Raw genomic sequence first — 11,128 nt, 5'->3', positions numbered from 1 at the left:
TGAGCTGTCATAGCAGTAGAGGCATCATCTAAGCGTGTGCTATACATTAGTTGTGGATAGGTTTGAGCTGAGGACATAATCAGAGTCTGGCATCACCTAGATGTATGCTTGGCAAGGCAAATCTATTCATGTTAGTACATCACTTCTAATTAAACACTTTGGTCACCAAGACATCCACAATAGAAAGACATTTCTGAACGTTTCCATCCATCATCCTCTATCATTTCAAATCCACTATCTACACCCGGATGTATTGTGTTTTAAGCTGACAAATAAATCTATCCATTCAAACCTTGGTCAATGAGCAATTAAGACGTCCATTTGTCCCACCATCACAAACCTCCCTGTTAGGTACCTACAAGGGTTAGTGGGGAAGGGGGAGGCCTGGGCCGGTATCCCCTTTCTGCTCCTCCGTTTCTGGGGAACTCCCTCAGTAACAGCTGCTGCCCGGGCCTCGCTCCACAGAGGTATCACATCTCCACTTCCACCACATTAATTAGACCAATTAAGAGATTTACAGGACAGATGGGTGGAAATCCAGCAGGCTGTAGTGCCTCAGAGAGTCTTAGAGCCAGCCCGTGGAGGAATGCATGCAGCCTATGAGGGAGAGAGGGCTGAGTGCTGAACGTTATCTGTCCCCTTTCATACAGCCATGTGTCTCTCGCACCCCCTTGTGGCTATGGCTGGGACACAGTGGATCTTGTTATGGGTTATTCCCAGCCCTGGACTGTTCCTTCTGAGAGACCGTTTCATTTGAGGTTGGGATCTACGGGGTACATGCCCTGCCAACCCATTGGGGAATCCAGCCTTAAATATAAATGTTAATGTTTGATAGTCACTAGCACTGAACTTCTTGATACCGATTGAAGACTCCAGCAAGCTATAAGCAAGCATTTATTAACATTCACGCAGATATCACATATATACATTGAAGTTGATTTCACTGTACACTTTCACCAGCAACTCTGTGGTAGACAGTGTTAATTAGTAAAAAACCCTGTCACAACAGTGTGATTAAAATCACGCACGTCATCTTTCACCATACGTTAAAACCACAGTCTGACTACTACATAACCTGGCTTGGTACACCAACATCCCAGTGCTCTCTACAGTGCTGGCTCAGAGTTCTCGAAGGACATGAAGTCGTTTTTCTTCCATTGTCTGAATGAGAGAGATATAAGACATTAGTATCAGAGGGGGACCTGTGAAATTGTTGGGAAGTGGCAATCTTATATTCATTACTTCAGGTGCCACTTACATGTTCATGGTGCCTTTTTTCAATGCTGAACCTAAACAGTGAGTGAAAGATTAGGAGATAATCTTCCCAAAACTAGGTCCACATGATAACACTGTATAATTACGTAGGCCTACTTACGCCTAATTTTCCATACAATCGCCATGACAACAAGTAGCCCCAACACCAAGGTAGGCACAAGTATGGCAACAAGATGGCCGATCAGTTTCTCTGTACGAGGCTGGAATAAGTCAAAGGAGTAAGTTTCTACTATTACTTTCAAAAAGGATAATTGTAAGTATTGAAACACAGAACACATACAGTATCTTACAAAAGTGAGTACACAACTCACATTTTTGTAAATAGTTGATTATATCTTTTTGTGTGACAACATTGAAGAAATGACACTTGCTAAAATGCAAATTAGTGAGTGTACAGCTTGTATAACAGTGTCAATTTGCTGTCCCCTCGAAATAACTCAACACACAGGCATGATATCTAAACCGCTGGCAACAAAAGTGAGTACATCCCTAAGTGAAAATGTCCAAATTGGTCCCAAAGTGTGAATATTTTGTGTGGCCACCATTATTTTCCATTCACCATTACGTCTTCCCAAAGACAACCTCTGGATATGACGCTGAGCATGTGCACTCAACTTCTTTGTTCGACCATGGCGAGGCCTGTTCTGAGTGGAACCTGTCCTGTTAAACCACTGTATGGTCTTGGCCACGGTTCTGCAGCTCATTGTCAGGGTCTTGCCAATCTTCTTATAGCCTAGGCCATCTTTAAGTCGAGCAACAATTCTTTTCAGATCCTCAGAGAGTTCTTTGCCATGAGGTGCCATGTTGAACTTCAAGTGACCAGTATGAGGGAGTGTGAGAGCGATAACACCAAATTGAACACACCAGCTCCCCATTCACACCTGAGACCTTGTAACACTAACGAGTCACATGACACCGGGGAGGGAAAATGGCTTATTGGGGCCAGATTGTACATTTTCACTTAGTGGTGTACTCTCTTTTGTTGCCAGCGGTTTCGACATTAATGGCTGTGTGTTGAGTTATATATTAGGGGACAGCAAATTCACACTGTTATACAAGCTGTACACTCACTACTTTACATTGTAGCAAAGTGTCATTTCTTCAGTGTTGTCACATGAAAAGATATAATCAAATATTTACAGAACTGTGAGGGGTGTACTCACTTTTGTGAGATACTCTATATCAACACCCCCTACTCTTTCTATTACTCACTGCCTCCATGTCAACAGTAGAGTCACTTGATGGTTGTGTAGTGGAGAAGTCTACCTTCTGATCTACACAACACAGAGTTGAGAAGCAGATCACTATGCAGTTGGAGGAACTGAATATGTGGCTGACTATGTTTGGTTGATTTTGGTGATTGTGGATTATGCTTTGAAAAGTAACACAATGGCTTACATTGAGTGGGACTGAGAGTGACAATCACCCATGAATCAGTTAAAGATGTAGCTTCAATGGTTGAGACTGGATGTTCTTAAAATTAAACAGGTGAACAACATTAGAAAGTAAGCCTGCAACTGCATTTTTGTTTAGTCATAGAAAAAAATCACATGCAGAAGTATTTTACCTGTCTGAATTTCGGTGGTTGCTTGAGTTGTTGTCATCTGCTCCAGATTATCTAACGAAACAGATAAGTATATAGCTGAATATGTTTTTGTACCAAATATTAAGTTCTGCTTTTCTGTTGTATCAGATACTTATGTCATGCAATAAAATGCAAATTAATTACTTAAAAATCATACAATGTGATTTTCTGGATTTTTGTTTTAGATTCCATCACTCACAGTTGAAGAGTACCTATGATTAAAATTACAGACTTCTACATGCTTTGTAGGAAAGTAAGCCTAAAATCAACTGCATTTTTGTTTAGTCATAGAAAAAATCACATGCAGGAGTATTTTACCTGTCTGAATTTCGGTGGTTGCTTGAGTTGTTGTCATCTGCTCCAGATTATCTAACAAAACAGATATGTAAATAGTTGAATATGTGTACTGTATTTAACCGATCCAGGTTTTGTATACGTGTATTGAGCATTTTATGCTTGATTGAGAAAAACAGAGGGGAGAATGTGGTGTATGCTTTATTCCTCCAAATACCATTTTGAAGGGAAAGCAATATTAAGTTGGGAAACCATGTAAGTAAAGACAGATGAAGCACATGCATGTCATACTGCTGTAAAGATAAAATGTTTCCAGTTAACAAAAGGTCAAGATGTCACTATTCCTAAAGCAGTCAAACTAACAGGCTACAGTAACTTGATTTAAGGTTAAATTCACAATGGTCAAGTGTCTGAGGAATTATGTTGTACTGTGTATTTTGGTACTGTGCAGCAACTAACAATAGGTAAACTAACAATGTAGGTAAAAAGTGTAAACACTGGATAATATTATGACGCTGAGTGCTTTCATCATGTGCTACAGTACAAACAAACCTGAGAAAGGCACAAGAGCTAGCGGTGTATCACAAATGCAGTAACAGCTGTTTCGAGTTGAATAAAAGTAGTTCATGTTCCCTGTTTTGTCGGTTTGGCTGTGCTTGGGATTTTGTCTCATCAAATGCAATGGTTTCAATCAGGATTCATTCAGGAGGCTACAGTGTTAGGGGAAGAATGAAGCTGCACAATAACGCTAGGCTGGTTAGTAAGGTACTGAATACCTACAAACAGTGGGGAGAACAAGTATTTGATACACTGCCGATTTTGCAGGTTTTCCTACTTACAAAGCATGTAGAGGATGGAGATACTTGTTCTCCTCACTGTATTTGCTCAAATTTGCTCAAATTAAACCTTTTCACACTTTAAGGTTGGTGTTATATATATTTTATTTTTATTACTGTGCTTTTGGATTCTGCAATGATGTAGCTTTGACTGCATTAGGGAATTGTATAACTTTTTGTTCACATGCTGTACTGAAAGATATGTTAGGTCTATTTATGTTAAAACTTTAAGTAAAACCTGATATCTCATCTAGGCACATCTAAGGAATCCTGGAGATTATGTGTTAAAATAAGGACAGTTTTTATCCCTGGAATATACATGATCCAAAGAGCAGATGGAATCTTTAGCCTACCAGGTCACAGGTAGGTCACTTGCCAGTTGGGAATCACATGCGTTAAGAGGTGTGACTGCGAAATGCAAGTATTATTTTCTTGAACACATCTATTTTTACTGTCACTGTAATAAAAATATAATGTACACTTAATTAAATTATTTGCATGACATACAGTTTTTCCCGATTGCTAACAAGCATCGAACAATACAGAAGTTACAGTAACAAAAATCATTTTCATTGCCTTCGCACTAAATGCATTCAACAAACACGTTCTCCCAAATCCATGAACTCTTTTCTCATTCATACTCCACCATCTACAAAACAATATATTCACAGCACATGATTTATCAAATACTTACACACTGTTTTCAGAAATGTTAAAAACACATTGAAAACAGAATGATGGCAACTGTTGTACATTTCTGCAATAAAAAGATTGAAATAGATAGAAAATGTTGGATATTTGTTAGAACATTTTAATAATGTTAGAATATTTAGTCAATCCAAATACAGTTGATTGCAGTTTCAACTGAAAACCAACCCAAGTGTTGTACACTGTGCCCTTTGAGAGAAACGGTGAATGTGTGAAAGAACTCTGGTATCAATATATCCAGGTAAGATGTCTGCTCAAAAACCAAACAGTGTACACATTTACGCATAATGCAAAGTACTATGTAAAACATGCGGAGAGTGCTTCGGGAATATGGGCTAAGGGCTGTCAGGTCCCTGTACAACCGAAGCAGGAGCTTGGTCCGCATTGCCGGCAGTAAGTCAGACTTGTTCCCAGTGCATGTTGGACTCCGGCAGGGCTGCCCTTTGTCGCCGGTTCTGTTCATAATTTTTATGGACAGAATTTCTAGGAGCAGCCAGGGGCCGGAGGGTGTCAGGTTTGGGGACCACACGATTTCGTCTCTGCTCTTTGCGGATGATGTTGTCGTGTTGGCCCCTTCAAACCAGGACCTTCAGCATGCACTGGGACGGTTTGCAGCCGAGTGTGAAGCGGTGGGGATGAGAATCAGTACCTCCAAATCCGAGGCCATGGTCCTCAGTCGGAAAAGGGTGGCTTGCCCACTTCAGGTTGGTGGAGAGTGCCTGCCTCAAGTGGAGTTTAAGTATCTAGGGGTCTTGTTCACAAGTGAGGGAAGGATGGAACGGGAGATTGACAGACGGATCGGTGCAGCTTCTGCAGTAATGCGGTCGATGTATCGGTCTGTCGTGGTGAAGAAAGAGCTTAGCCGCAAGGCGAAGCTCTCGATTTACCGGTCAATCTACGTTCCTACTCTCACCTATGGTCATGAGCTTTGGGTCATGACCGAAAGGACAAGATCCCGGATACAGGCGGCCGAAATGAGCTTTCTCCGCAGGGTGGCTGGGCGTTCCCTTAGAGAAGCTCGGTCACCCAGGAGGAGCTCAGAGTAGAGCCGCTGCTCCTCCACATCGAGAGGGGTCAGCTGAGGTGGCTTGGGCATCTGTTTCGGATGCCTCCGGAACGCCTTCCTGGGAAGGTGTTCCGGTCCCGTCCCACCGGGAGGAGACCCCGGGGAAGACCTAGGACACGCTGGAGGGACTATGTCTCCCGGCTGGCCTGGGAACGCCTCTGTGTCCCCCCGGAAGAGCTGGAGGAAGTGTCTGGGGAGAGGGAAGTCCGGGCATCTCTGCTTAGACTGCTGCCCCCGCGACCCGGCCCCGGATGAAGCGGAAGAAGATGTGGATGTGTGTGTGGATGTGGCTATGTAAAACGTAAAACTATGGATTTACTGTTTTTTTTAGAGAGTAATGGAGATGGAAGCCAGTCAAACTGCACATAAATTCATTTTTTTGGATGGAGCTGGATTCAACTTGGCAAAAACATGCCACGGGAAGAAATGTGATTGGATAGAGAGCCACTATGGGTGTGCCAGGCCAGAGAGGAGCTAACATCACAATGTGTGCAGCACTGTCCCATGATGGTTTGCTGTTACATAACACACTCATTGGCCTCTACAATACAGAGAGACTAGTGTTTATACTCTACTTGTTGATGTTTGTTTGTTATTGCTGCAGTCCTGGAATTTGAATATGTTTTGTTAATCTTAAACAACTAAACACAACTGTGAAAAAGTCCGTTATTTTACTCATTTAAAATCACATTTAGTTAGTAACTCTGTTAAACATGGGCAGAGTTATTTTGTTAATAACTCTGTGAAAGATGGGCAGAGTTATTTTGTTAATAACTCTGTGAAACATGGGCAGAGTTATTTTGTTAATAACTCTGTGAAACATGGGCAGAGTTATTTTGTTAATAACTCTGTGAAACATGGGCAGAGTTATTTTGTTAATAACTCTGTGATACATGGGAAGAGTTATTTTGTTAATAACTCTGTGAAACATGGGCAGAGTTATTTTGTTAATAACTGTGAAACATGGGCAGAGTTATTTTGTTAATAACTCTGTTAAACATGGGCAGAGTGTTTGCAGGGAGGTATAGTGTTTGCAGGGAGGTTATATGCTTAATTAACCATATAATTCTTACTTGTGACAACAAATTAAATAATAATTTAAAATTAAGTTAGCAAATTTTTTGCATGTGAAACAAATAACACCAAAAAGGAAATCCAACTCAAATAAAGCATGCCATGAATAATGATCGATTTGTGCCCAGAACTTGAATTTTTTCCTAAAACACTCAATTACAGTGTTCAAATTTACTCAACACTTTTGATCGAGTACAATCAAGTCCATAATAACACATTTTTTATCAGGAAACTGGAGGCGAAGAAAAAAATCTTGAAAACTGCTGCTTACCATTACACAGTGTGATACAGATGAGAGGCTTTGAAAAGGGACCAAGGCCAGCAGAGTTGATGGCGACCAGTGTCACAGTGTAGTTTGTCTCCTCCTCCAGATTATTCACAGTGAAGCTTTCTCCACCATCCATCACATACACCACTTTCACAGGGAATTGACCCTGGGGACTGTACTCCGCATAGCGGATCATGTAGCCCTTGATCGGCCCATTCTGGAGGGATGGCTCAGGCGCCTGCATGGGAAAAAGGACAAGACAGTTAAATCCAAAAAAGCCAAAGGAAATGTGCCATTTACAGTAAATGCTGGCCCGCCCTATGCAGGTAGAACCACCACCAGAAATTACCCTCCATGTGACTTTGATGCTGTGAGCGGAAAGGGCTTCAAGCTTCACATCCATCGGGGGGCCGTCCGGAACTAGAGAAAGAATATAAATTAAAGTCACTGTGGCAGATTTGACTTTGTGTTACTTGAAATGCACTGTGCCCTCAGGTGCTTTGATGAGGGGATGTTTCTTCAGCGGTGAATAACACTAACCTGTTGCTATCGTGGTGATGTTAAGGACATTACTGGCTGTACTCAAACCCGCATCGTTCCGGGCGAACATGCGAATGTTGTAGCTGGAAACAGGTCGCAGGTTTGTGATAGCCGTTACTCTCTCCCAAGAGAGAATCTCGGGGCCTTGCTCAGCAACATCCCACGAGTCTATGTGGCAAAATGGATAAAAGATTCAACCATGTAAGATTAGATTTGTTTACACGTACACTAATTGTTGCAAGACGGCTTTTAAGCTGTTTAATAGTGGAAGTTGTATTATTTCTTAGTTTTACCAGTTTGTCTCTTGTGTTCGATGAGGTAGCTATTTATGGCACTATTCCCATCGAAGCCAGCACTCCAACAAACAGAGGCCATCCGGGCTGATACTGTTTGGACCTCCAGTGTGGGAGGCTCTGGAGGTACTAGAAAACACAGTTATCATATTTTTAAACAAACTAGCATGGAACCACACTTCAGTGGTATTTAGTAGTCCTGCTAGTTCACATTGCTGTTTATATTACGGCTATATTTTTGCTTTATATATTTCTTCATTTTTACTACATAGATGTTGTGTGCCGTGTCACAAGAATTCCACTGAGCCTAAAGACCCCTGTGTAATTCGGTGCGTTTGATGAATGAACTTTGAACTTGGACCTGTCATTTTTTAAGTGCTCGTCACACTTTGGTAAAGTTTGGGCTTTGATCTCTGGTCGAATCAAACCAAAGTCTGTCAACATGGGACCTAAAATGTTCCTGCCCTGCACTCAATATCAGAGAGATTGTGGTTAAGACCACTTTCCAGGCCAGTGGGTGTAGTTCAAGCAGCAGAAACAGCAGGATCTTGCCATATGGACTGTTCTCATGCAAGCCAAAGCTCAGCTTACTTTGCTTTGGAAATGACGCAGAATGTATTATAACAGAGTAGGTGATCTGACTTTACCTGGTTGAGCAGTTGTCGTTTGCATTGCTGTGGTGGCTTGTTCACCTGCAGTCCAACAAATGAGAATTTGAGGTTAGTGTTTTTGATTCCATTTATTAATTTTATTGTTAATTTATACAGGCTTGAACTGGTTCTGTCAACATGTTCCAATTGCATCTACTGTATGAGATTTTCTAAGTTACAATTTATATTATTATTTTTAATATCAGAGCTCATATTTTAATTTTAACACAAACTAAAACTGATTGTAAAAGTAATACTTGTTGGGGAGCCAGTTGATGCTTCAGTGATCCTGGGTTCCAGGGTGGTTTTTTAAACTGAATTAACGTAAACATTTATAGGCAAGTATAGATGCTATAAAGTTTGTGTTGTTGCATGAATTGTTTACGTTACTCCTTAATTTGAATACCACTGTCAATGTCTGAATCACAAAACGTTGAAGTACGACAGTTACTCTCACCGGGCTGAATCACGAGGGCCAGGTGGTGTTTCTGGTCGTTAAACCATCCTGGTATATCCACACGGCATCCATATATCCCAGAATCCTTCAGCTGTGCGTTGAAAATGCTCAGAGAGACATCCCCTGCCCTCAGACTGCCCAGCAGACGGTACCGGTCTGAAGTTCTGTGGGTCACCTTGAGCCCCTCCGTCCTGAGGATCTCATTCCCACAGCCACTGTTGGGGATGTGTCCTCGGCCCCAGCAGACAGACAGCACGTTATAATACCCAGCATCATACTTACATGTCAGGGTCACGATGCCTCCAACATAACCATGGACGGTCACAGCACAACCACTCCCTTAAGTAGAGAAAGTAATGAATCAAATGAATCAAAGATATAAATGCATTTGTTTGACTGTTTACCAGACTACTGAAACTGTGACCTTACCAGAGAACAAGGAGAGGACTAAACAGTAAAAAGAGATGTATGAGTCCATGCCCTGGCAATCACAGTGTGTAACCGCAACGCAGTCTGTACCCTTAATATGTTCCACGGAACATTGAGACTACAAATGACCGCAATGTGCTCTGAAGAACACACTTTCTCTCGTTCCCAAACGCACACACACACCCACGCACACCAATCAGGTGACATTGGTGCGTTATCTGCACACATCATCAGTTGTCTTGGTTGCAGCTGGGTCGTGTTCCTGGCCTGTTTCCTTTTCTCTGGTTTTGGTTCCTTATGAAACAAGGATGAGGCGAGTTTTCTCCAATGTTCTGGAGAAATCAACACATTTCACCACCATGGATAGCTTATGTTACTCAAGGCCATACTACATTCTAGGTTAAGGTTTAGTGGCTTACATTTTAGCAGACACTCTTGTCCAGAGTGAATTACAATAGCAATTCAGGTAAAATGCAGAGCTCAAGGTATTAAATATATCTTTCACCTTGTTGGTTCTGGGATTTGGACCAGTTATCCTTCAGTTACTGGACCAATGCTAACCACTAGTATACAGCTCCAGAAACAATTAAGAGACCACTGCACCTTTTTCTTTGAAAAGGAAAGTTTTGAGTGAGGAACAGAAGCGTTCAGTTTGCAGTGGCCTCTTAATAAAAAAATAAAAAACATAATTTTTGATGCTTTGGAAAGGAAAGAAAAAGGTGCAGTGGTCTCTTCATTTTTTCAAGAGCTGTATATCTGCTGCACCACAGATATGAACAAGATGTAGATCAGAAGGGTGGAGTAAGTTCACCAAGGCAACTGAATGGCCTCAAACTGCCACAGGGAGCTGTGCTTTGTGTGTAACCGTGTGCTACCAATGGATCTTCACAAATCCACTGACTCACTGGAAAAAGGAATCCCAGTCCCACAGACCTCAATATCAGATGCTGAAGAAGTGAAACTTTTTGTTTCTTTTCTCAGTATTTATCTCATACATACACTGTGGTAAACCTGACCACACAGTAATTACATACAGTCAATCAAGGTTAACTCCACGATGTGGTTGCATTGCCACATAACTTTACCTATTTAAAATGCCTGATCCTGACATGGCTTTTCTCCTAATTTTGTCCACATTCTGATTGGGCCCAAATTTTGTGGAGACATTATTATATCATTGTGATCACATCGTAAGCGTTATCAACTTGCAAGATCAAGAATAGCTTAGAATAATATAAGAGCAAAGGAATAAATGGAGCTTTTGAGAGAAAATATTTAACTTATCATTGCCTGATCTACAGTAGCCTGCCTTCTATCCTCAGCTGAGGTCCTAGATGACCAGAGCAAGAAAGTGTGCAGGCAAGATCATTACTGCAAGATCTTCCTCTTCACCATACCCCATAGATTTTCTATAGGGTTAAAGTCAGGTGAGTTTGCTGGCCAATTTAGAACAGGGATACCATGGCCCTTAAACCAGGTACTGGTAGCTTTGGCACTGTGTGCAGGTGCCAAGTCCTTTTGGAAAATGAAATTGGCATCTCCATAAAGTTGATCAGCAGCAGGAAGCATGAAGTGCTCTAAAACTTCCTGGTAGATGGCTGCGTTGACCTTGGACCTGAGAAAACACAGTGGACCAACACCAGCAGATGACAT

General features: G+C 41.6%; 1 protein-coding gene across 5 annotated transcripts; it reads right to left on the bottom strand.

Annotated features, from left to right (window-relative positions):
* Positions 1-881: 881 nt before the first annotated feature.
* LOC105029088 (Down syndrome cell adhesion molecule homolog) lies at positions 882-9,621 on the bottom strand. Of its 5 annotated transcripts, none has more exons than XM_010902243.4 (14): positions 9,476-9,619; positions 9,047-9,385; positions 8,587-8,631; positions 7,940-8,068; positions 7,647-7,814; positions 7,456-7,526; positions 7,110-7,344; positions 3,179-3,229; positions 2,843-2,893; positions 2,674-2,748; positions 2,488-2,549; positions 1,376-1,475; positions 1,259-1,289; positions 882-1,161 (listed from the first exon to the last, which is right to left on the bottom strand). In XM_010902243.4, exons 1-14 carry the CDS (start codon positions 9,522-9,524, stop codon positions 1,107-1,109), a joined length of 1,461 nt encoding a protein of 486 aa, XP_010900545.1. In that variant the 5' UTR covers positions 9,525-9,619; the 3' UTR covers positions 882-1,106. The 5 variants fall into 5 exon arrangements, with proteins under 5 accessions (XP_010900545.1, XP_019901245.1, XP_019901247.1 ...); XM_010902244.3 differs by having other exon boundaries at positions 1,079-1,161; positions 2,472-2,549; positions 9,476-9,620; XM_020045686.1 differs by lacking the exon at positions 2,843-2,893 and having other exon boundaries at positions 9,476-9,621.
* Positions 9,622-11,128: the final 1,507 nt, after the last annotated feature.

Source organism: Esox lucius, chromosome 4, assembly GCF_011004845.1.
Source record: "Esox lucius isolate fEsoLuc1 chromosome 4, fEsoLuc1.pri, whole genome shotgun sequence".
Classification (NCBI taxonomy): Eukaryota; Metazoa; Chordata; class Actinopteri; order Esociformes; family Esocidae; genus Esox; species Esox lucius.
Note: the sequence above shows the minus strand (reverse complement) of the source record. Positions and strands in the feature narration are given on the sequence as shown.